Source organism: Scyliorhinus torazame, chromosome 14, assembly GCF_047496885.1.
Source record: "Scyliorhinus torazame isolate Kashiwa2021f chromosome 14, sScyTor2.1, whole genome shotgun sequence".
NCBI classification, from domain to species: domain Eukaryota; kingdom Metazoa; phylum Chordata; class Chondrichthyes; order Carcharhiniformes; family Scyliorhinidae; genus Scyliorhinus; species Scyliorhinus torazame.
This window is the reverse complement of record NC_092720.1, coordinates 165,429,430-165,456,384: the sequence shown is the minus strand read 5'-3', so window position 1 is coordinate 165,456,384 and position 26,955 is coordinate 165,429,430. Positions and strand designations below refer to the sequence as shown.

General features: G+C 46.7%; 1 protein-coding gene across 4 annotated transcripts; it reads left to right on the top strand.

The window, feature by feature from the left end:
• Positions 1 to 18: 18 nt before the first annotated feature.
• LOC140390154 (uncharacterized) lies at positions 19 to 26,955 on the top strand. 4 transcript variants are annotated; one of them, XR_011934568.1, is made up of 3 exons: positions 19 to 57; positions 16,445 to 21,287; positions 21,572 to 26,955. XR_011934568.1 is itself a non-coding variant. In XM_072475098.1 (3 exons), the coding sequence occupies exons 2-3, from the start codon at positions 16,917 to 16,919 to the stop codon at positions 20,590 to 20,592; spliced, it is 513 nt and encodes a 170-aa protein (XP_072331199.1). In that variant the 5' UTR covers positions 19 to 57; positions 16,445 to 16,916; the 3' UTR covers positions 20,593 to 21,382. The 4 variants fall into 4 exon arrangements, 2 of the variants coding, with proteins under 2 accessions (XP_072331199.1, XP_072331198.1); XR_011934569.1 differs by lacking the exon at positions 21,572 to 26,955 and having other exon boundaries at positions 16,445 to 19,725; positions 20,588 to 21,382; XM_072475098.1 differs by lacking the exon at positions 21,572 to 26,955 and having other exon boundaries at positions 16,445 to 17,424; positions 20,588 to 21,382.

Genomic DNA, 26,955 nt, shown 5'->3' with positions numbered 1-26,955 from the left:
TTCCTCTACCACAGCTGCTTCACTTCCTGTAGGGACTCCAAACCAAGTCAGGAGATGGTGAGTGAAGGAGCAGAATTTAGAAGAATTACATTGCACAATATCCACACTAATGTTCAGGCAGTCTGACTATCCTGTGGGTAATCAGGTGTGGAAATGTCCCTTATGCTGTGTGAGAAGATCCAGCTCAGAGACCTGTTTACTCGGTGCTTTGTGCTGAGCTGTTTGATTGGCTGAGTGTTGGATACTGAGGGTGTTTATTGGAAGCATTTCCCTTCTGATTTACAAGCTGAGTTTTGTTGCTGGACCATTGCTGAATATGGGAAGCTGAGGTGTTATTACCTGGGAGGGGCAGACATACAATTATTGAAATACCTTCTAATGTCTTCTTTAAAGATTTTACCTGAAGCCCTCTGCATTTCCCAAAAGCTTGGGCTTGGATTTGATCATTTTGCCCATTGTGCCTGAGAGCTGAATTTGGGATGTGCAGTCTGAGTGAGTGCAGTGTATCTAATTTCCCAGGATAAACCCTAACCCTACCCAGCGGACTTTCTTCAAATAATTTTGGAAAACAAAGGGAGAAATTTCAAAATCTCCATTGAATTAGCATTTCTCCCTTGAGGATAAAATTGGCCTTTGCCAGCACAAGCCGAGGTCACAATACGTTGATAGCATGTTTTATTCTTTGGCGATCACTCGCTAATGAGTATGAGTGTCCACCTGAGAAAGGTTGTGTTACATGGGTCCTTGCATGTCTGCTGAGCCCAATCCTAGAGCCTAATCTTCGACCACACACTTGGCAGGTATTTCTGGGAGGTGGGAATTAACTTTGGCCTCGAGATCACTGATATTCCTTTCTCAGTCATCTTTTCTTGATCTCCTCTTGCTGCCGGGTGTCCATGAAGAATTGTGTCCTTCAATCAGCAGGTTCCTCCAAGTAAGTCTCTTCTGAGCAAGGGTCTCCCAAGCATCAATGTTTATGTTGCATTTCTTGAGATAATCCTTCAGGGGTGCCTTTTAAGCACTTCTTTGTCGTTCATCCCTAGTTTTCCCTTGAGAAAGTGGTAGTGTGCTGCCTTCTTGAATCGCTGCAGTCTATGTGGTGTAGGTATACCCACAGTGCTCAATTTTACCCAGCGATAGTGAAGAAATGGCAATATGTTTCCAAATCTGCGGGAAGCTGTTTGCATTTCAAACCAGCAGATCCCACAAGGATTTGACTGATACCAATGCTGACTCAGATTGATGGACTCGGCTGGTGGCCAATGAACTGGCTCAGATTGCCAGTACTGATTGGTTCTGATTTCTCTGGGTGGTATATCTCACCCACAGTCCAAAGACCTGCAGGTTAGGTGGATTGGCCATGATAAATTGCCCTTGGTGTCCAAAAAGGTTAAGAGGAGTTATTGGGTTACGGGGATATGGTGGACCATTGTAATTGTGGAACAAGGAACGATCGTCTTCTGAAACACAATCATAGTCATCAGCCTACAAACATATCAGCCATGAAAGATAGAAATTTACACTGGAGACTCAAAGGGTCACTCACTCAACATATGGAAAGTAATTTAAAAGGTGAAAAAAATGTAATTGAATTAAGTTACCTCGCCGGTTTATTGAGCGCGGGCGAGGTTACCCACAGAACCAAAGAACAGAACCATATGGCTTAATATGAGTCGGTGCAGACTCGATGGGCCGAATGGCCTCCTTCTGCACTGTATGTTCTATGGTGGTGTGTCCAGAACCAGGAGTCACAGTCTGATGATATGTGGTACACCGTTTAGGACAGAGATGAGAAATTTCTTCATCCAGAGAGTGGTGAGCCTGTGAAATCCGTTACCACAGGAAGTAGTTGATGCCAAAACATTGCATGTTTTCAAGAAGCAGTTAGATATAGCACTGAGGGCGAAGTGGGTCTAACAATATAGTGGAAAAGTGGGATTAGGCGATGGAAATGGATGATCAGCATCATAATGAATGGCAGGGCAGGCTCGAAGGGCCTCCTATTTTTTTATGTTTCTGTGATGGCTGTCTTCAGCTCTTTCAAGTTTTCCTCCACTCCATTAGAATGGACATTTTGGAGAAGAAACTGTTGGATGTTCACTAGCATGCTTGGCTCTTGAAGCTGTTTGACATCAATCTTTTTTCTGAGCTATTTCTTCATCTTCCGCTGCTTCTGCTAGAGTTTGATTGACAGAGAGGAGAGGATGAACCGGCGGTCATCAGCATTGGCCATCGCTTTGGTGATAAGGGCATCCTTTTGGTCGCAGATGATGAAGATGTCACTCATGTGCCGGTGCTATGATTGTATATGGCGCTAGGAAGCCTGAACTTGTCTTTTTGGTGCTAAGTGTTCGTGATGACAAGCTGGTGCTCCACACATTTTGTGGGCAGGAGGACTCCTTCCTTTCCGATGGTTCTTTTTCAGAGTTGGGGGTCCTTTCCTACCCTGGCATTGAGGTCCTCAAGGAGGATGATCTTCCTTAGGAATGTTGGAATAAACAGTGTCCAGAGTGGAGTAGAGGTCTTCTTTGGACTCTTCATTAGCATCAAGGGTTGGGCAGAGGCACTCATGACTGTTGCTTGCTGGTTCTAGGCAAGTTGTTATCGGAGGGTCATGAGGCACCCGTTGATGTCGACGGAGCTACGAGAGTTGGTTGACGAGTTTGTTCTTGATTGCGATAAACATGGTAAACGATATTAACCATTTCCTAGTGTCCTCTGCCATGAGATAACCAATGTGGTAAAATGGTATCGACTGTTTTGTTATGCCTGGTGTAATTGTGGAACAAGGAACGATCGTCTTCTGAAACACAATCATAGTCATCAGCCTACAAACATATCAGCCATGAAAGATAGAAATTTACACTGGAGACTCAAAGGGTCACTCACTCAACATATGGAAAGTAATTTAAAAGGTGAAAAAAATGTAATTGAATTAAGTTACCTCGCCGGTTTATTGAGCGCGGGCGAGGTTACCCACAGAACCAAAGAACAGAACCAAAGAATCCTACAGTGCAGAAGGAAGCCATTCAGCCCAATGAGTCTGCAATGATCCGCTGATAGAGCACCCTGCCTAAGCCATCTACCCTCACACTATCCCACCTAACCTACACATCTTTGGACACAATTTAGCATGGCCAATCCATCTAACCTGCACAACTTTGCTCTGTGGGATGAAGCTGGAGCACCCGGAGGAAACCCACGCAGACTCAGGAAGCACGTGCAAACTCCACACACTCACCCAAGGTTGGAACTGAACCCAGGTCCCTGCCGCGGTAAGGCAGCAGTGCTCGCCATTGTGCTACATGTCTTTCTATCTGTGTGTTTGGGCAGTGTTGAATTTCTGTGTGAGTTTCAATGTGTTTTCTGCTCTAAATTGTCATTGGTGTGTGGAGTTTCAGCACTTTGAGTTACAGGCCTCGTGAGGATTGTGAGTTGGATTAAAGGATCCCATCAGGCCGACAGTATTGGCTAAATTTCCCATCATGCCACAGAGACCTCTCATAACTACATTTGTCTATTCTAACGCTATTAATGTATGTTTTAATATCAATCTTAATAAAACCCATGATGTGGAGATGCCGGCGTTGGACTGGGGTGAGCACAGTCTTACGACACCAGGTTAAAGTCCAACAGGTTTGTTTCAGATCACTGGCTTTTGGAGCACTGCTCCTTCCTCAGGTAAATGAACAAGTAGATTCCAGAAATATATATATATATATAGACAAAGTCAAAGATGCAAGAAAATGCTTTGAATGCGAGCATTTGGGCAGCATGGTAGCATAGTGGTTAGCACTATTGCTTCACAGCTCCAGGGTCCCAGGTTTGATTCCCGGCTTGGGTCTCTGTCTGTGCGGAGGCTGCACGTTCTCCCAGTGTGTGCGTGGGTTTCTTCCGGGTGCTCCGGTTTCCTCCCACAGTCCAAAGATGTGCAGGTTAGGTGGATTGGCTGTGATAAATTGTCCTTAGTGTCCAAAATTGCCCTTATTATAGTTTATTATAGAATTTACAGTGCAAAGGAGGCCATTCGGCCCATCGAGTCTGCACCGGCTCCCGGAAAGAGCACCCTACCCAAGGTCAACATCTCCACCCTATCCCCATAACCCAGTAACCCCACCCAACACTAAGGGCAATTTTGGACACTAAGGACAATTTTATCATGGCCAATCCACCTAACCTGCACATCTTTGGACTGTGGGAGGAAACCGGAGCACCCGGAGGAAACCCACGCACACACGGGGAGGATGTGCAGACTCTGCACAGACAGTGACCCAAGCCAGAATCGAACCTGTGACCCTGGAGCTGTGAAGCAATTGTGCTATCCACAATGCTACCGTGCTGCCCCACGGGTTACTGTTGGGTGGGGTAACTGGGTTACGGGGATAGGGTGGAGGTGTGGGCTTGGGTAGGGTGCTCTTTCTAAGAGCCGGTGCAGACCCGATGGGCCGAATGGCTTCCTTCTGCACTGTAAATTCTGTGATTAGCAGGTAATTAAATCTTTACAGATCCAGAGAGAGGGGTAATCCCAGGTTAAAGAGGTGTGAATTGGCTCAAGGCAGGACAGTTGGTAGGATTTCGCAAGCCCAGGCCAGATGGTAGGGGGTGAATGTAATGCGACATGAATCCAAGGTCCTGATTGAGGCCGCAATCATGTGTGCGGAACTTGGCGATAAGATTTTGTTCGGCGATTCTGCATTGTCACGCGTCCTGAAGGCCGCCTTGGAGAACGCTTACCCGGAGATCAGAGGCTGAATGCCCTTGACTGCTGAAGTGTTCCCCGACTGGAAGGGAACATTCCTGCCTGGCGATTGTCGTGCAATGTCCATTCATCCGTTGTCACAGCGTCTGCATGGTCTTGCCAATGTACCATGCTTCAGGACATCCTTTCCAGCAGCGTATGAGGGAGACGACGTTGGCCGAGTCGCACGAGTATGTACCGCGTACCTGGTGGGTGGTGTTCTCACGTGTAATGGTGGTACCCATGTGATGATCTGACACGTCTTGCAGAGATTGCCATGGCAGGGTTGTGTGGTGTCGTGGTCACTGTTCTGAAGGCTGGGTAGTTTACTGCAAATAATGGTTTGCTTGAGATTACACGGTTGTTTGAAGGCAAGTAATGGGGGATGCGGGGATGACCGTGGCAAGATGTTCATCTTCATCGATGACGTGTTGAAGGCTGCGAAGAAGATAGCGTAGTTTCTCTGCTCCGGGTAAATACTGGACGACGAAGGGTACTCTGTCGGTTGTGTCCCATGTTTGTCTTCTGAGGAGGTCGGTGCGGTTTTTTGCTGTGGCGCGTTGGAACTGTCGATCGGTGAGCCGAGCGCCATATCCCGTTCGTATGAGAGCATCTTTCAGCATCTGTAGATGTCTGTTACGCTCCTCCTCGTCTGAGCAGATCCTGTGTATACGGAGGGCTTGTCCAAAGGGGATGGCTTCTTTAATGTGTTTAGGGTGGAATCTGGAGAAGTGGAGCATTGTGAGGTTATCCATGGGCTTGCGGTAAAGCGAAGTGCTGAGGTAACCGTCCTTGATGGAGATAAGTGTGTCCAAGAATGCAACCGATTTTGGAGAGTAGTCCATGGTGAGTCTGATGGTGGGATGGAACCTATTGATGTCATCGTGTAGTCGTTTCAGTGATTCTTCGCCGTGGGTCCAAAGGAAAAAAATGTAATTGATGTATGTGGTGATACGCATCACTGTAAATACACAAGGGGTTAATGAAAATACACTCCGACTAAGTAAACACGAGAGGGAGCACCAGAGACGTCATGACATGCAGACATGCAGCTAATGAACACATAGAATAGGACACGACCAATGGGCAGTCAAGACACCCAGAGGTGACACTACCACAAGAGGGCATTACACAACCCATATATAAGGACAGGGCACACATGCTCTGTCTCTTTCCACAGGCTACACTTCGAGAGTAGGACAGGGGCAGATCAGAAGCATCACACTCACCACGTGGCTTAGAGCAGACTGGTTAGTTAGACTTGAGTTACTATAGCAAAAGTCGGGGGAGAATCAAACTCATAGAGAACTGTGCTAATGGTTCAATAAATCACATTGAACTTACATCAATGTCTGGAGTATCTTTTGGTCAAAGCTGCATCGAGTTGCAGCCTGTGTTATCCCAGAGTACATAACACAACAGTGTATAACGTTGGTTGAAGGTTGTTGTGGGAAAATCAACCACTTCAGGAGTCAGACTTGCTGTGTCCAATTAGTGCAGTTTATTGTTATACGAAGCTTCGGGAGAAAGCGTACGTACCCCGCGGTACGGTAGCCAGCCTTTCTCGTGGTTTGAATGGCAGTCATTCATTTTATACTTTGGGTTCACAGTGGGCCCAGATACAAAACAATTATCACCTTGTTATCTTTAAACAGCCACTTCGGGTTCACAATGAGCCCAGATACAAAACAATTATCACCTTGTTATCTTTAAACATTTTATAGATTGTACATCACTATTTGTAAGCGTTTTGCCATTTACACATGGTTATAGTTAAAATGGTGTTACAGGTGGCAGCAGGAAAGCAGTATCGATTGTCCCTTTGTTTTAGGAAATGGCCCAAGACATTCGTATTAGCATATCATTGTGTACACCTTGGCTGAAGTCAGCTTTATTCAAGTGGTGTCCCGCATTTATGTATTTCTTAATCTTCCTGTCTGGCTCCCTTTGTCCTGGATCTGTTCCTATCTGTCCCACTGGCACCACGCTGGGATCAAGGCATCAGTTATGTCTGCTTTATTCTGTGTCTCCATCTTGTGTGTCAGGCAGCCATCTTCTGTGCCAAGTGCCCTTCTGAACCATTTCCCACTTCAAAGGTCCTGCGGGGAGGAGGTCTTGTTCAAACTTGTGCATGAAGGTGTTGGCATATTGAGGTGCAAATTTGGTCTCCATGGCTGTTCGTGAGTCTGGATGAAGAAATTGTGGAAAGTGAAGGTGTTGTGATCCAGAATGAGTTGCAGTTGCAATAAAACCCATTTCATCTATCCGACTTCAACAATGGTTCATTAAGTTTACAAAGAACACCAAGGGTTCCGATATGAATCACTAACTCGATAGAAAAGTATACAACCTTTCACAGTTGGGAGTGGTTTACTGATCCCAGAGGGCGGACAAATGTTTGGCACAAAGTGTGTTCATTTTAATCTTTCTCCTCTTTCTAGAATGTGTCTGCAGATGAGAACTGCTCCCACACCAGCACCCCGTCACCAGAATCCCACACCAGGACTCCCACCCCATACCACAGTCCACACACCAGGGCCCCTTCCCAAACCCCCTCACTGGGACCCCTCAACAGGCCCCCATTCTAGGGCCCCATCATCAGGGCCCACTCCTCCATGAAACCCCTCATCAGGCCCCCCTTACCACTATACGACCCGTAACAGAACACCACCGCTGGAAATTGCAAATATCCTCTTTTTCTGGGGCTGGTATTTTACACTCAGTGTCAATTATCTATTTAATAGACACAAACTGTCAGGGGAGTTACCATTTTCCCTGTATGTCACCCTGCTCGAGGACAGTTTTTTTTAGTTTACATCCTGCTACGGGTGATATTCTGGTCCTTTCTAAACAATTACATAGATAAGGAACGCAGTAAGAAGTCATACAACACCAGGTTAAAGTCCAACAGGTTTGTTTCAAACACTAGCTTTCGGAGCACTGCTCCTTCCTCAGGTGAAGGAATAGATAAGGAAGTACACAGGACGCCATCTAACAGAGATAAGAATGTTAACCCACCAGCCTGAATTCAGTGACCTTGCTCTTTTGTAGACTGTTTAAAAATTGTTGCCTTTTTAGAGTTTTTTAATTATGCAGAAAATGTCTTTTTATTAAAGACCTCCAATTTCTTCCTCAGCCAGGACAAAGCAGGCTACTTGATTGGTCCCCATCATTCACATTCACTTGCTCCATCATTGAGACAGTGACAGCAGTGTGTACTATCTGCAAGATACACTGCAGGAACTGCCCAAGGCTGCTTTGGCAGCACCTTCCAAACGAGCAACCTCTGCCACCTGGAAGGACAAGGGGAGAAGATGCATTGGAAATCCAACCCCTGAAAGTTTCCCCCCAAGACACACTCCATTCGACCCACCATTCCTTCATTATTGTTGGGTTAAAATCATGGAACTCCCTCCCTAACAGCGCTGTGGGTATACCTATACCACCACATGGACTGCAGCAGTTCAAGGAGCAGCTCATCACCATCAAGGGCAATTAGGGATGGGCACCAAATGTTGGTCGAGCCAGAAACAGCCACATTTTCTGAAAGTATCAATTCAAAATTGAGAAGGCAGCCCCTTCAGCAGAGTAGGAGATGAACTATAGAAAAGTTATGGTGCAGAAAGAGACCATTCAGCCCATCGTGTGGACACGGCCAAAAAGGAAAAAATAAACTAGCCGCTGATTTTAATTCAACTTTCAAGCACCTAGTTCGTGGCGTTGCAGGCAGGCAGTGGCGTAGTGGTATTGTCATTGGACGAGTAATCCGGAACCCAGGGTAATGCTCTGAGGGTATGGGTTCAAATCCCACCATGGCAGATGGTGTAATTTGAATTCAATTTTTAAAAATCTGGAATTAAAAGACTAATGATGGCCATGAAACCATTGCCGAGTTGTTGTAAAAAAAAAACATCTGGTTCACTAATGTCCTTTAGGGAAGACAATCTGTCATTCTTACCTGGTCTGGCCTGCATGTTACTCCAGACCTACAGCAATGTGGATAGGCACAGTAGCACAGTGGGTAGCACTGTTGCTTCACAGCTGCAGAGTCCCAGGTTCGATTCCCGGCTTGGGTCACTGTCTGTGCGGAGTCTGCACGTTCTCCCCATGTCTGTGTGGGTTTCCTCCGGGTGCTCCGGTTTCCTCCCACAATTCCCGAAAGACACGCTGTTAGGTAATTTGGACATTCTGAATTCTCCCTCTGTGTACCCAAACAGGCACACAGTTTGGGAGGCGACTAGGGGCTTTTCACAGTAACTTCATTGCAGTGTTAATGTAAGCCTAGTTGTGCCAATAAAGATTATTATTATGTTATTATAATGTGGTTGTGTTGCTCTGTTTCTCTGGTTATAAATATGGCGGTCAATATGGTCGCCTTCCTGAATCATGTTTACTTTAGAGTCGACTGATATCTCTCGATACCGCCACAAGGTTCAAACCCGAATACTGATCAAAGAGCCAATACTCCAGTTAGTTAGTTCAAAGTCAATAACATTTATTTACACACACAGTAATATCTACTCATGCACAAAGTACTACAAACCCTGTAAGAGAAGGGTCCAACGGGATGCTCGAATTTGGCTGACTGTGCCGTCCTTAAGTCTACCATCTAGTAGGAGTTGTGTTGGGGTGTGCTCAGTTAAAATGATGATGGGGTTGAGTCCTGTAATGTAGGCGAAGTATTGTACTGCTCATAAAATTGCAAGCAGATGCCTTTCGCAGGCAGAAAATCCTTACTCCACTGGATCAAGCACTCGTGAGGCGTATGCAACGGGGCCTAATCGATCATGTCTTTCTTGGAGGAACACGGCCGAAAGAGTTCGGTCGGTGATAGCAACTTCAATTGCGTACGGGGAGAGTGGATCTGGGACCTGTAATGCGGAGGCTCTGCTGAGGGCTCTTTAATGCATTCACGGCATCCGTGTGCTGTGGAAGTCATTCCCAAGGTGCTTGCTTCTTGAGAAGGTCAGAGAGGGGCGCTGCCTTTGTGGCAAAGCCGTGTATGTGATTCCTACAGTAGCCAACCAGTCCTAAAAATGACCGGAGGGCTGTGACATTATGAGGCAGGGTTAATTTGACGATCGAGTCAATTTGTTTCTGCTCGATCTCGTGTTTGCCATGTGTGATCACTGTTGCTAAGTCAATCACTTTTTCCTGCAGAATCTAGGCTTTTTTGGGGTTCACTTTACAGCCAATTTGCTGAAGGAGTCCTAATAGTTCGGCGAGAAGCGAAATGTGCTCTCCCTTTGTCCGTCTGTAGAAGCAGATCATCTACATATTGGACCAAACAATCGGGTCGGGAAAATTTGGCTAATCCATTCGCCAGCTGTCGGTGGAAAATGGAGGGGGGTTGTGGAAGCTTATGGAAGGCACGTCCACGTATATTGCTGTCCCTGGAAGGTGAAAGCAAATTTATATTGGCACGCTTTATCCAATGGAATGGACCAAATGCCATTGCTAATGTCCAAAACGGAAAAAGATTTTGACTGTAGTCCCTGTTTGAGCATTGTCTCGGGACTCGTGGCGACGGTGGGGGCTGCTACTGGGGTTACTTTGTTTAGTTCCCTATAATCAATGGTCAGTCGCCATGATCCATCGGGTTTCCTGACGGGCTAAATTGGTGCATTATTCGTTGAGGCTACTGATTGAAGTACGCCTTGGTCAAGCAGACTCTGAATAACTTTTGCGATTTCTCCCTCTGCTTCTTGGGGAAAACCGTACTGCTTTTGGGGTTTGGGGTCGGGACCTGTAATGTTCACTAAGCCAGCGGGTTTGCCACAGTCGTGCATGTGCTGTGCAAATGATGCTTTGTGTCGCTGCAGGACTTCCCTAACTTCTTTATTCTGGCTAATGGCTCGAGGGTCGAACCAGAATCTCCTACTGCGCTAATTCTATTTTCTTAGTCTCCAACTGTGAGCATGGCGGGGGCTCGTGCTGCCTTTGCCATTCTCCACACACATTTGTTCACTGGATTGAATGATAGACTGTGGGAGCTCATAAAATCAATACCTTGTCCATATGTTTTGGTCATGCCCGGCACTGGAGGGGTTCTGGAGAGGAGTGGCGGGAGCAATATCTCAGGTGGTGAAAGTCCGGGTCAAGCCAAGCTGGGGGCTAGCAATATTTGGAGTAGTGGATGAAACGGGAGTGCAGGAGGCGAAAGAGGCCGGCATTCTGGCCTTTGCATCCCTAGTAGCCCGGCGAAGGACCTTGCTAATGTGGAAGGAGGCAAAGCCCCCCCAGCCTGGAGGCCTGGATAAATGATATGGCTGGGTTCATAAAGTTGGAGAGGATTAAGTTTGCCTTGAGAGGGTCTGCGCAGGGGTTCTACAGGCAGTGGCAACCGTTCCTAGACTATCTCGCGGAGCGTTAGAGGAAGGTCGGTCAGCAGCAACCTTGGGGGTGGAGGGGACGTCCTGGGAGGGGGGTGGAAAGGGGGGACTGCCTGGGAGGGTGGATGAGCAAGAGATAACATGAAGGGTTGGGGAAACTGGCACGTACGAGTGAGGGCCAGTGTACAAAGCTGTGTAAATATATCATTTTGACATGTATATATCTTGACCTTGCCGATTTCTCGGGTTTTTTGGTACGGGGAGGGGGGAGGTTATTGTTTGTAAGGGAGAAAAATTGTGTTAAAAAACTTTAATAAATATATATATTTTTAAAAAATAATAAAATCAATACCTAAAATGTGTTCGGCTGTCTGGGGTAGATCGACCAGAACTACAGGGTGTTTAGTTTTAATGCTCCCTATCTGAATTGCTACAGGGGCTGAGTTGTGTCCCTGCTACAAATGCCCTGTGAAACCGCTGAGAGTAATGGTGTCCGTGGTGGGCCATGTGTCTCGCTGAAACATTGTGGAGGAATTGAGCGTGGTGCGGGACCCTTCTGTGTCCCAAAGGAATTCTACGGATATCCCCGGGCTGTGCCTGCCACTACCGGTCTACCGGACTTGTCCCAAAGGGTGTCGCAGACCCAAGTTGGGGAGTCCGAACACTGTCAGTCGGTGCCGTTCATATCTGAGTTATCAGAATGGGCGCTAACACTGTGAATTGGCTTGGCCCTATTCTTATTTAGGGTGTCTGTCTGCTGGTTTTGCTGCTGTTTTTGGGGCGCATTGCACTCTCGTGCGCAGTGTCCTAATTGGCCGCAATTATAACATTCCTGGGACTTGGTTTGCTGTGGGCTGTTCCTTTCCTCATTTACCCATGCGGGTTTCTGGTGCGTCCTAACTGGATGCATGTTTGCATCTGCCTGCTATTCCTCTGCTCTGCCATAAACTGATTTACCTTGAACGGACTGTTCCCAAGTGCGGGACAATCTTTTTAGTACCCATTTCTCATTGTGGGCCTCGTCTGAGGAGTCGTAATTTGCGCAAGCTCTCTGTCCTGCTTCTGTCACATGAGAGATTAGGATTCAAGTCCATTTGGCCATATTGTCTGGGGTCAAATGGGCGCGGGCTAACTCTCTGAATACCGCTGTAAAATGAATCCACAAGTGTCCAGCAAATGCTGTGGGGTGCTCTCTTTTTCTGCCTACACTTGTTTAGGCCTTCTACGGAGTGTCCTTTGTTGTAGCCGATCGCATCTAGGATCGCTGCATGCATTTCTTGGAGGGTGCCTCCTCCTACATTTTGTGGGTCGGGAAGGGCTGCCACGACTGAGGGGTCGAGGCTCAGAACTGTGAGCTTCACTTGCTCTTTTTCATCCAGGCCGTACATGGTCGCCTGTTGTTTTACCCTTGCGAAGTAATGGTGGGGGTCCGATGTGGGTAGGAACGGTGTTATCTTGTCGCACGTGTCCTGGTAATTGAGTGACGGTTAATGGGGTGGTGTATAGGCAATCTGGGTCTCCTTCTGTTGTGGCCCTGCGCTGTGTGGTGACAGGGTTCATAGGGTTGTGCTCTGCCTGTGCAGTGTGGTTTGTCCTGTGTACATGTTCCATATACATATCTATGGGCAGTCTCATTTAACTCCTGCCAAGCGGGGCCATTTTCTTGGTCTAATTGGGGTCCAAACGTGCTCTGGAACCCATTTTGGACAGAAAGCAAAGATTGCAGTTCTGCAATTTGCTTCAGGCATTTTGCGTAATCTACCGAGCTCTGCCTTAGTTCCGTCGTGGAAGTGTGGAGTGCTCGTAGGGCTGCTTTTAAATCGTTACATTGTTTCTGTAACTGCTCAACTTGGTGTTCTGTTTCCTCTCTTACCAACACCGTGCATTGCGTGCCTTGGTAGGCCTTGTCGTATTGCAACTGAAAGTTGCTTAAATGGGCGAGACAAGATTGGTGTGCTCGCTTGACATCAGCCATCTCCTTGTCCTTCGCCGCTATCTGCTCTCTCAGTTCCCTGTTCTCTTTCTCATATTCATTCATGTCTCCTTCACTACTCTCTCTCTCTTCAATCTCTCTACGGAGCATCCTCACGACCTCCTCTGTGCCTCGCAATTGTGCCAAGCAGGACACGATTGCCATCAGCTTGCGAGCTTTCCCAAAGCTCTTCCTATGGATCTCTGTCAGGTTCTCCCACCAAGTATGCCCTATACTCCCGGGTCCTGTTTCATCATGCGCACAAAATTCACTCCAAAGGGGCCATCCTTTCCCTTTGAGGTACTTTCTAATTTTGTCTTCCCATACGGGACACTGTCCTACACTACTGGTCGCTGCGACCTCGAATTCTTGGGGGTTCATAAGGCGTTCCATTGCCTTCATTGCCATTTCTAATGCTATCTCTGGGGTCTATACCGAATTTGGAACAGGGGGTGATAAAGTGGTGATGTAAACACGGGTACGGCTTACGCTAACTTCCGGCCTACAAAACTCCCGACAGTTTTACGCAACAAAATCTCACAGGTTTACCTTATATCCCTGTTAGTACGCATGCAAATAACACACTTCTGAATCTTGAAGGTTTGATCAGGATTGGTCTTACACTTGTGGTTTTTCGTTTTGTTTCCAATTGGATTCTAATTCAAATTTGGGTTCTCTCAGAGTGACTAGGCTACTTCTAGGTTGAGTCCCGTCAGATGTCGCCAGTAATGTTGCTCTGTTTCTCTGGTTATAAATATGGCGGTCAATATGGTCGCCTTCCTTAATCCTAATTATGTTTACTTTAGAGTCGCCAGGTATCTCTCGATACCGCCACAAGGTTCAAACCCGAATACTGATCAAAGAGCCAATACACCAGTTGTTAGTTCAAAGTCAATACTATTTATTTACACACACAGTAATATCTACTCATGCACAAAGTACTACAAACTAAACTATCTCTAACGCTAACGCCTATACTTAACTTCGGGTTCCCACTCAGTCAGAGGAACAATGGCCGTTGTTCGGATCTGAGGTTGTTGGGTTCGAAGAGGTACAGGAGAACAGCTAAGGTCATCCGCCTGGTAGCGAGTGTTGACCTTGGACTTACTTGCTTCTGGTGCAGCTGGTGGATGGGTCTCCGCTTTGAGAGCCAAATCCAAGAGAGCGATTCTCTCGTGGGTGTTCCTTCTTATACCCAGAGGGGCTTCACGCGCTTTTAGGCGGGCCTAAATTAATTGGGCCGCTTCTCGATCACTGGTATTGATCTTGACCAATAAAGGGGTGGGTGCCCTGATGGCTGGGCGTGTCTTTGGTGGCCGTTGGCCTGGCTTTGTTTGTGCTTTCGGTTTGGGGAACTGGTGCTGGGATGTCTGGAGCTGTATCGGTTGCTTGAGTGTCTTTCCTTTGTTCCCAGAGATGGGCCATCAATATGTTAATTGACCTATAGTTTCAACTCCGTCTGGGAGCTGTCTTTCCAATATGCATACAGGCTCTGTGCCTCCTTGCTTTCCTAACATTGTCCACAAGCGTCCATTTTGTATTCTGGAAGTGGCCAATCCAGATGGCTACAGTTGACTCTTAAATACCCTCAGGAATGGGCAACAAATGGTGGCCCAGCCAGCGACACTCACATCCCATGAACAAAGGGGAAAAAAGGTTACAACACTTCAGATGCTGATCCAGGTTCCTTTTAAATGAGTTGAGTGTTTCAGCCTCAACCACCAATTTAGTGAATTCCAGATGCCCATCACCCTCTGGGTGAAAACGTTTTTCCTCATGTCCCCTCTAATCCTTCTACCAAACACCTTAAATATATGCCCCCTGGAAATTGATCCCTCAGCTAGGGGAACAAGTCTTTCCTGACTACCTTGTCTCGGCCCCTCATAATTTTGCACACCTTAATTAGATCACTCCTTAGCCTCCTCTGTTCTGAGGAAAACAACCCGAGCCTATCCAACCTCTTCTCATAGCTGCAATTTTCAAGCCCTGGCAAAATCTTGGAAATTGCCTCTGGACTCTCTCCAGAGCAATGATGTGCTTTGCGTAACGTGGTGACCAGAACTATACACAAAACTCCAGCTGTGGCCTAACCAGTGTTTTATACAGTTTCATCATTACATCCCTGCTTTTGTATTCAATATCTCGCCCAATAGAGGAACACATTCCATAAGCTTTTTCCACCTTGTCTACCTGTCCTGTCACCATCAAGGTCCTATGGACATGCACTCTCAAAGCCTCCCATTTCCTCAAATCCTCTCAATACCTTCCTATTTATTGAGTATTCCCATGCTTTGTTTACCCTCCCCAAATGCCTCACCTCACACTTTTCTGGATTGATTTAATTTGCCACTTTCCTGACCACTCAACCAAACCACTGATCTCATTCTGGAGTCGACAGCTATCTTCACTATCAACTACATGGCCAATTTGTCATCTGCACATTTCCTAATCATGCCACCCACATTTAAGTTGAAATCATTAATGTATGCAACAAACAGCAAGGGCCCTAACACTGATCCCTGAGAAACATCACTGAAAACTGTTTTCCAATCTCAAAATATCCATCAACCATGACCCTTTGTTTCCTGTCACTGAGCCACTATCGGATCCAACCTGTCACCTTCCCCTGTATCCCATGAGATCTCACTTTTCCAACCAGTCTACCTTGTCAAATACCTTCCTGAAATCCATGGAGACAATATCCACTGCACTACCATCATGAACCTTCCTTGTTACTTCCTCAAAAAATTTGATTCATTTCATAAGATCTGGTCTTCCTCTCACAAAACCAAGCTGACTCTCCATGATCAATCCATTCCTTTCTAAGTAATGTTTTTTTCTGTGTCTCAGAATTGTTTCCAATAATTTACCCACCACTGAAGTCAGACTGACCAGACTACAATTCCCGGCCAACCTCACACACACTTTTTTAGTAATGGTACAGCGTTCAGACCTCCAATCGTCTGATACCCCAATTGTATCTAGTGAGGATTGGAAAATGATCCTCAGAGTATCCACTGTTTCCACCCTGGCTTCCTTCAATATCCTGGGATATAATCCATCAGCCCGAGTGATTTATCCACCTTCAAGGATTCCCGTCACTCCAGTACCCCCACTCTCACTACTTATTGTATCTAATATTTCCCACTCCCTTTAACTAGAATGTCTGAATCATCCTTATCCTTGGTGAAGATAAGACAAAATACTCATTGAGAACCCTGCCCACATCTTCTGAAACCCACAAGTTACATGCACATCTCTGACTGGCCCCACCCTTTCCTTAGTTATTCTCTTAATAATAATGATAATCTTTATTGTCATAAGTAGGCTTATATTAACACTGAAACACTGTCTTACTCTTTGTGAATTGGTAAAATCATGTTTCCTTTTCCTGTTTTACAGAAGGATTACACCATACTACACCAGAGAATACAGAGAGGATAGACACCGCAGATAGATCCTGACCATCTGCCAAGGAGCAACTGCACAACTGTGGGAGGACACCCAGTCCCTTCACAGCATTGCTCAACACAGAGAAGTTTGGGCAGTAAAAACATCATCTGGAAATCGGTCGGGTCAGGGGACCTTTGATACATCATCAGATTTGAAACTGGTCAGTGGTGTGGAATATTCCATCAGAACCAGCCTTTCTGAAGGTTCGGCTGTCAGTAATCAATCAGAGTGAGGCTGGGAAGAAGTGTGAGTGGGCTCCAAGTGTGGTGAGAGCTTCAATCATTCGGCAAGCCTCATGAACCACTGACTCAATCCTACATGCAAGAACGTGGTCAAGTGTGAGGTGGACTCCACAGAAGCACAGGACTTCCTAACGCAAAAGCTGCATCTGTTGTCCCGCCAGTAACACAAAGACAGCCACATGGAAGGGAAACCATTCAAGTGTGACTTGTGTAATCGAGCATTTGTATATCCATCAAAATTGGAGAATCACCAACGCAGTCACACTGGGGAAAAGCCGTTTGAATGTGAAGTGTGTAACAAGTGCTTTACACAACAATCAGGTCTGGTGAATCATCGGCGAATGCACAATGGGGAGAAGCCATTCAAATGTGAGGTATGTGACAAATCATTCTTGTGGTTATCTGCTCTCCGTATGCATCTGCGCATTCACACAGGGGAGAAACCGTTCACATGTGATGTGTGTGACAAATCCTTCTCATCGTCAACGGAGCTGCGCAAACATGAACGCATTCACACAGGGGAGAAGCCGTTCACGTGTGAGGTGTGTGACAAACCATTCTCGACAACATCGGATCGGCGCAAACACCAACGCATTCACACAGGCAAGAAACCATTCACCTGTGAGATGTGTGACAAATCATTCCCATCAATATCGGATCTCGATAAACACAAACGCGTTCATACAGGTGAGAAACCTTTCAGGTGTGAGGTGTGTGAGAAATCATTCTCATTATCAGGGAACCTCCGCAAACACCGACGCATTCACACAGGGGAGAAACCATTCAAGTGTGAGGTGTGTGATAAATCATTCTCTCATTCATCGAACCTCCTCACACACAGACGCATCCACACAGGGGAGAAACCATTCACATGTGAGGTGTGTGACAAATCATTCTCAACATCATCTGAGCTCTACACACACGAACGCACCCACACAGGGGAGAAACCATTCAGTTGTGAGGTGTGTGACAAATCATTCTCCGTATTAGGGAATCTCAACAGACACAAACGCAGCCACACAGGAGAAACAGTTTAGGTGGAACAAATAATTCTCGTTGTCATCAAGCCTCCTGCTCCCATCAGAGGAGCCACAGCCTTGACAAATCCTTTAGATGTAATGAAGCTTTTGTGACATCTTTAACACTCCTGGGCCACTGGTGGATTCACACGGGGGAGGAACTCTTCAGGTGCGGCATTTGTGACAAAGCTTTCACAAGGTCAACATATTTCCTTGTCCTGGATGTCATCAATCCAGCAACAATATTGAATCTGACAGACAAGCGTCTTGCTCAGTTCCAGTAAACTCCACAACAAGATAAAACTCTTCAAATGTTGCAGGAAGAAGCTGTGATGAAAGGATTGCTTGAAACCATCAAGGACACCTGCTGCTGTAAGAGAGCAATAGGCAGGCAGAGATGAAGTGAATGCCCAAGATGGCAACAAAGGGACTAGAGTCATTATTCTTAAAGACATGAGAAAAGAGATGTTGAAGCACATCCACACAAGCATCAAGAAATCCAGTCTAGTCTGAGGAAGGAAATAGAAATGGCCAAACATGAGCAATGAGATTAAAGGCAACATCGCTGTCTGTGTGGTGTTTGCACATTCTCCCTGGGTCTGCGTGGGTTTCCTCCAGGTGCTTTGGTTTCCTCCCACAGTCCAAAGATGTTCAGGTTAGGATGACTGGCCATGATCAATGCAAGGGCAGGGAGTGGGCCTAGGTAGAGTGGTCTTTCAGAGGGTCTGTGCAGATTTGATGGACCGAATGGCCTCCTTCTGCGCTGTAGGGATTTTATAGCCTCCATCTGCACTGTCGAGATTATATAGATTCTATCTGACAAAGCTATGCAAGATAAAGAGCTGCTCGTGACTCCTGAAATCCCAGATAGACCATGGATGAAGCTTGGAGTAGACCTCTTCACTCTCACTGGAACTGATTGTCTTGTTACAGTTGATTACTGTTCAGACGACTGGGAGTTAACCAGCTGATGTCAATGACTGCCATTGAGATTGAAGAATACCTGAAAGCACACTTCAGCAGTCCTGGCATCCCTGACATTGTGATGAGTGACAATGACCCTCAATTCAGGCACTTTGTGAATGATTGGGAAATTCAGCACCACACATCATCTCCACACTATCCCCAATCAAGTGGAAAGGCTGAGGCAGCGTTGAAAATTGTCAAAGAGAGCATCAAAAAATTGACTAGATCCAGCACTGATCTGTAAAAGGCAGTATTAGAGTGGAGAAGCACACCTACTGAAGGGCTGGAAAGTTTGTCCAGTCCTGTGACTAATGTCACGCAGCACCAGGCTACTCTTCCAACAGCTTTATCAAGATCAAAGTGAAACGACAGAAAGCTAAATTTCACTTTTATAAAGCTGCCACATTGTTGCCAGAGCTGGGAGTTGGCGAGCCAGTCAGACTGCAACCATTCAACACATTCAACAAAAGTCAGCTCACTGGGCAACTTGTGACCTGTGTAGTGAAATTGTCACTTCAGTCGTACAAGGTGAATGTGAACGACCAGATCTATCGTCACCACCGCAGCATCTACGTACAACCGGAGAAGCTGCTCCTTCACTGCTGGTGAAATAGGAGTGAGCGGCACAGGAGCAATGGGGACAGGGGAAAAAGCACAGGAGGAGAGTAATTTATCCTCCTCTGCTGTTCCCTAGCTTCTATCTCTGCTTCGCTTCTCCTGCCCACCTCTCTTTTCTCGTCATTCCTATGGCTCTTCCTCCCACCCCTTAATTTTGCTTCTCTTCCACTTTCCAATCCTTTCAATTCTTCCTTTCTGCTACCTCACGTCTCCTCCTCAATTCTCTCCTCCTGTGCTTTTCTCCTTTTACCTCTCTTCTATCTGTCACACTCCTCTCTCTCTCTCGCTCCTCCTCCAGTGTTACATAGATGGAAAGGATGGAAAGTTCAACATTTTAAACTATCATCAATTAAATAAAGCAGAACCTCCAGACAATATTATTGAGGTAATAATGTGATTATGGCTATGATAAACTATTTTAACTATTTATCTTGTTTATATTCCACAACTGAAATAAACTATTACCTGTGGGCCTGTAGTTTGCTGGAATAATTTCTGGCCACAGCATGTAGACTGGAGTCATGAATATAACTGACTGTTGGTGCCTAAACGCCCCAAAACCCTGAGTGAAATTTGAAGAGGCGCCTCAAACAGGCCCTAACAGCAGAAACTCACCACTTTCATTATTCCCATCTGCGGCCGTGGTCAATTCTGTGGTTGGTACCAGTTTCTTGGGTGATTTATAATAAACCAGTGTTAAAGATTGTGAAAGTTCAGATCATTTTTGGCGTGACTTACATTTAAAATTCCTGATATGGTCAAATTCAGCCAGATTAGGCTGATTAAAGCAACAAGGAATTTTACTGAAGAAAAGGTGAAAGTGGGTGGGATGCTTGACAGGGAGCCCGGAACCTCCGGAATTCTTAGTGAGGCCTTGACAATAATTTTAATCCATGTTCATGGAATAATCCATCTGGAGTTGGACATAATAGAGCCCATGACACTACGTTGTAGAAGAGTGAGGAAGTTATTTCCAATGTCCCGGTCAATATGGATCCCACAATCAATATCAGTACAACAGATTATTTGGTCATTATCACATTGCTGTTTGTGGGAACTTGCTTTTGTTGCAAAAATCTAGTTCAGAATTCGTATTATTTAAAAAATACCTTTCAGTTTCAGAAATTCATGTTTTAACTCTCTCAATGGGAGCATATCTTTGCGAAACTGGTAATAATTCTGAGGTAAATGCAATTCTAACAAACTAGTTAATTCATGTAAAAAGCTAACCTATGTTTATCTTACAGGATGAAGGGTAGCGGTGTGAAAGTATTAAATAATAGGTCAACTTCAGCTCGAAAAGGAGCCAAAAGGTCTACCGCTCGATAAATTATTTAAATGATGTCTGTAGTTTCCAGATGAAAAGTAGCTGAAAGCAGCTGAGTGAACATTGGGAGTTTCTTCATGCACCCAGTGAGTCTGGAGAGAGGCCAATCACATCCATCAGTGTTATTAATAATTCATATGAATCAAAAGAGTTGGGTGGAAAGTTATTTTGTATAATTTAGCCGGGTGTTTGCTCACGGAAGGCAGTTGCAGTTCTACTTTGAAGCACACGGCACTTCATTGGATAGTGTGAGCCAATAGGAGATGATTGTTCATCAGGCCTGCAATTTAAGTAGGCAGAATACTCACCTTACCGTTCACCATATGGATTTCGCTAAAGTGCAAGTTGGGATTTTGAGGAAAAAAAGCAACTGGAAGATTAGCCTGGTTTGACGCAAGAGGAAAATATCTGCAGTGGTCCACACAGAGCCTTGTGGCAGAAATCAGCCAGCAGAGTTAGCTTGGAAGCTGGGTTTCTGCCTGATCTGAAACACAGAGCTGAGGCATTCACAGTTGCTGCTCAGTCAGCAAGCTAATGGAAGGAGATTAGCTGGAACGTTGGGAAGAATTAAAGAGAATTTTTGAGGACTGTGGCACACTTTTGGCGAGGTCCCAAAAAAGGTAAATGAACCTTCAATATTCTTGTAATGTAAAGGGGAACTCTTGGGCTTTGTTTAATTCTTTTGTGCTCAATAAAGTTTGTTTTTGATTAAAAACGCGAAACCCGTTGGTTAATCACAGGAAGTTCACATTTCTCTTCAACTGTTAATGGCCCCTAACAGGATCGTCATACTGCACAGATTGGCTGCCATGTTTCTTACAGCACAAACTACACGTCAGAAGCATTTAATGGACTGGGATGTTAATGAATGTTAACAAATAAATTCAAGTATTTCTTTCCTTAGGAAATATGATACTTCCTGTGAACCGGAAATTCTAAACCCATTGATGGAGAAACTCGACCGATTTTCAGATGAAGGTTTCACTGCCCAACCTTCTCTGTGTTGGGCAATGAAGGGACTGGATGTCTTCCCACAGTTGTGCAGTACATTAGGTGATGTTTACGATCTATCTGTGGTGTCTATTCTCTCTGCATTCTCTGCTGTAGTATGATTCAATCCTTCTGTGAAACAGGAAAAGGAAACATGATTTCCTCCAACTCTCTTTCCTTTACTAAAAGGGCTGACTCTTCAGTTAGAGATTGCTCCACAGTCAGTGCTAGTCGGCTATTCACCTGTTTGTTGGGATCAGATACAAGTCCTTTTTCCTCACTTGACTGTCACACACCCTATGTTTCCAGCAGGAACACTGAATAGTGACAGGATCAGACATGGTTACTTTCTTTCCTCCGCCCGGACCTCTATCTTTCCAGGCACCACGAGAGCAATGGAAAAGACAGTCGGGCAGAATGTAAAACAGACTAACAATTCATGATGAGCTAGAGTCGTGCTGGTGAAGACTAGTTTTCTCCTTCAAGTATGTGTTTAATAGGTGATCGGTTAGCTCATGGCTGGTTCGTGATGGGGAGTGACGTCAGTCGTGCACGTTCAATTCCCGTACCAGTTGAGGTTATCATGAAGGCCCCACCTTTTTAACGTTGCCCCTTGCCTGAGGAGTGGTGACCCTCAGGTTAAATCACTACCAGTCAGGTCATTCTCAAAAAGGGGGAGAGCAGCCTATGGTCCTCTGGGACTTCAGCGACTTTCATTTCATTTCCTGTGTTTCATATTCAAAAAACTCAGGAGAAATGTTAATTCAATGGACATTTTGAAATGTCTCCCCTTTTCCAAGATTATTTAAAACCAAACTGGGCAGGAAGTGCTGGAAGCAAAGGAAAATATTTCTTCAGTGTAGCTGATTGAAGGGTTCTGGTTTATCCTGGGAAATTAGATACACTGCACTCACTCAGACTGCACATCCCAAATTCAGCTCTCACACACAGCACTGGGCAAAACTATCAAATCCAACCCCAGGCTTTTGGGAAAGACCGGGGCCTTCAGGTAAAATCTTAAAAGAATTAAATTGAATAGATGTGTCCACAAAATTCGGCCTGTAAATCAGATTTCCAATTGAACTGTTAAGACCCCCTTGGGGGCCAAGGACTATGCTTGAGACGATTTCTCCCCTCAGAGTATGAATTCCCCATGTAATTGGAGGCAGGGTTTCCCCTTAACAAGGGGAAACATCTCAGTATAAAAATCCTGACCTGGGTGCAGGTTGAGGAGGGTGGACATTTGGGGAGAGGAGTTGTAGCTTTTGTGATTTTTTGTATACCGTAATAAACCTTTGTTCATGGTCTATCCTATCATGTGTTCCTGTGTCTTTTCCATTGGATTCTACATTGACGACGAGGATGAAGTGGAGTTGCCGCAGCCACCATTATACCACCAACCCACTTTGTCCAGGCCCAGAGAGGCCTCCCCTCCGAACAGTGAAATGCCACACATCGGCAAATTTGAACAGTTCGATGCTGATATTGATGACTGGATCCAGAACGTCGAGTGGGTACAGTATTTCTTTGGGTCTAACACAATTATTGGGGATGAGCTGCAAACCGTTATCCTACTGACCACAGTCGGGGGACCCACCTATGCACTGATCAAACGCCTCACCCACCCAGACAGGCCAGACTCCGTGTTATTGCCCTGGTCGAGGTCATCTTAACCCACAGCCCCGATAATGGGCTGCTAGTTCCATTTCCACATGGCCTCGCAGGTCCAAGGAGAATCCAATTTTGACTTTTTGGCGCACTTGAGGATGCTCGCCACCTCGGGAGTTTGGAGCTGCACTGTCCTAATCACTACAGGACCATTTCATCTGTGGGTTCAAGACGTCGACACCCAGAGGAAACCCCTTGTGTAGGCCCACTTAACACTCCCATGGGCAGTAGACATCGCCATTTCACTGGAGAATGCGTGGTCCAAGTGTTACAGGGCCTAGCGGTCTTGAACCTCGGTCGGCTGGAGCAAACTGCGACCGGCTGCACCCAGGCCTGAGAAACGTAAGCTTCTGCAAAGCAGGACCGAATGCGGGATCCAAGACGCAACTGGGACGACTCCCCTGAACCGGAGCACCAAGGTGGAGGCAGTAGGCTGCAGGCTCGGTACCACAATCAGGACTAGGATGTCAGATGGGCCCATGGGGGTGCCATTCCTGCCAACCCTCAGGCATTATCGCCCTCCTAGAGCCAAGCTTATGTTGAGGACTAGGAGGGCACATACCAGCAGCTGCATTGCATCGAAGGTGAATGGATGCCCCATTGACATGGAGCCCGACAGTGGAGCGGCAATCTCGATGATCAGCTGCCAGACGTTTGTCATTATCCGGCCGGTCTCCAGACATTGACCCTTCGGGACATGGATGCCCGGTTGGCTACCTACACTGGAGAGTCTTTGGCCATTGAAGGCACCACCCACATGGCCATGTCCTATGGGGACATGGCATATTTGCCCTTGGTGGAAGACCCAACTTACTGGTCTGCGATTGGCTGCATCATTTAAAATTGGATTGGCAATGCGTCTGCCACATGTACCCCCATTTTCGGGTTTTCCAGGACGTGATGGAAAACATCCTGCGGGACCTACCCAGGGTAGCCATGAACCTAAATGATGTACATCACCAGGGCCTCAGACAAGGTGAATTGTACATTCTGAATTCTCCCTCAGTGTGCCCGAACAGGCGTCGAAGTGTGGCGACTAGGGGATTTTCACGTTAACTTCATTGCAGTGTTCATGTACGTCTACTTGTGACACTAATAAAGATTTAATTATTATTAAGGAACATTTGGAGAACCTGGCCGAAGTCCTCTGGCATTTTGAATAGGACGGCACTCGTTAGGGTAACAGGTAGACAGGCACATCCTTCACCTGGTGGAAGACAAAGTGCGGGCCATCCAGCAGGTTCCCATCCCTCAAGGTCCGACCGAGCTCCACTCTTTCTTAGGGCTCATAAATTAATATGGAAAATTCATCCCCAACTTAGCCAGGCTGCTCAGCCCACTCCACCAATTGTTGAAGAAAGGACACAAGTGGGAATGGAGCCTCCCGCAACAGAAGGTGTTCCATTAGGTCAAGCGGTGGTTGTCATCCGAGAATCTGCTGACACACTTTGACCCAGAAAAAACACTTCTCCTAATGTACTATGTCTTCCCTTCTGACGTAGGGGCTGCACTCTGGATGCCTGATAGTTCAGAGCGGACGTTAGCTTTCGCGTCTCGTACGCTTGCTGGCGCCAAGCGGAACAATGCCCAAATCGAAAAGGAGGGCTTGGCTGTCGTGTTTGGTATGAGCAAGTTCCACCAGTATGTCCACGGCCATGCATTCATGGTCTATACAGACCATAAGCCTCTGCTTGGGCTGTTCAAAGAGGATTTAGTGATTCCCCCAATCACGTTCCCCAGGGTCCAATGATGGTTGCTACTCCTAGCGGCGCACGAGTATTTACTGAAACACTGCCCAGACTCCTGGATCACACATACCACACATCAAGCCACCTGTCCCTCTCCACGAGGCCGCCGGCACCCACCTCAGCCGCAAAAGTAATAGGGATCTCCACTTCATGGACTGTTTGCCAGTTATGGCAGCTCGCATCAAGGAGTGGACCCAGATGGACCTGCAGTAGTCCCAGGTCTGACACATGGTCCAGTATGGGCCCGACACAGAGCCCTCCCCTAAAATTTGCAGGCCGACACCATGAAGATCCCAGAACTGAGCATGGAGTTCAGTAATTTGTTGTCGGGACACAGTTGGTCATCCCGGAACACGGTCAACAATGGACACATGGGAATATCCAAGATGAAGATGCTTACTCAGAGCTACATTTGGTCCCGGGATAGACTCAGACATTGAGACGGTGGCCCAGTGCTGCAGTCCTTGCCAGGAGAACCAGAAGGCACCAACTGCTGCTCCGATGCACCCTTAGGAGTGACCTGGAAAACCTTGGGCCCGTGTCCACATAGACTTCGCCAGTCCATTCCAGAGGGTGACATTCCTCATCATGGTGGACACGCACTCAAAGTTGCTCAAGGTCCCCAAGGTGCAGACCGTGACCACAAAGGCAACCATAGACAGACTGGAGGCACATGTACAGTACCCATGAAATACCCTAAGTATTGGTGTCCAATAACGGCACGGCTTTCACCAGCAGGTAGTTCAAGTCGTTCGTGGCCTTAGTTCAAGTCATTTGTTCAAACGGAATCCGACAAATACTGATTGCCCCGGCCTCAAACGGGGTGGACAAATAGGCAGTCCAAACCTTCAAAAGGGTCATGAAGAAACTGAGTACCGGATCTTGGGAGACGCGGCTGGCCTGGTTCCTTTTTAATTACTGGATGACCGTTCATGCCACCACGGAAGTGGCCCCAGCAGAGGCACTGATGGGACGTCAGCTCAGGACTCGCCTCAGCCATGTCACCCCAGATATAGGTGCTTGGATCTGCCAGCGACAAGACCGCTTCGTGGTGCAGAAGGTGCGTGACTTCAAGCCAGGGGATGCTGTGTAGGTTCAAAATTTTGCCGCCAGTGCCACTCACTGAAGCAGTTTTATTTAAGGTGGCACCATAGAAACAAAAGATACAGCACAGAAGGTACCTGGTCCGGTTTCCTATCCAGTCTGGGCACAGTGACATGAAGCCAGCCGCCACCTGGACCACATCTGCAGGAACCTCTGCTCAGGCTCAGAATGAGCCAGTCCACGTCTGCCCATGGCAGCACACCAATCTCCGTCAGCACCGCCCAGGTCACCACACCAATCACTGTCGCCTCCGCTCGACAGGTCCAGGAGGCTGAGATGCCTGACGCCTCCTCGGAAGTCACTATCACCGATTCCGACATGGACACTGGCCCGCCCGACATAGTTGTCCAGCTGCCTTCAATGCCCTTTAACGCACTCACCACTCACGCTTCAACACTCCTCTTGAAAACGGTGGTCACTGGTGCATTACACACCGCCTGGGCCTGCTCCGTCAATGCTGGGCCGTCGTCCGCTCCCAAGTGGCGAACAAGAGGACCAGTCTTGTCCAGCTGGCATGGACATTTCTCCGGAGAGGGAGAAAGGTATTACGAACCCCTTGGGGGTTAAGGACTATGCTCTATATGATTTTCCCCCGTCACCTCAGTGTATTATCTCCCCCAGTAATTGGGGTTGCGGTTTTTCTCTTAACTGAGGGAACCTCTCAGTATAAAAACCCCAACCTGGGTGCAGGTCGAGGAGGGTTGGCCTTCGGGGAGAGGAGTGAAAGCTTTTGTGATTTTGTATATACCGTAATAAACTTTTGTTCATTCCTATTCTA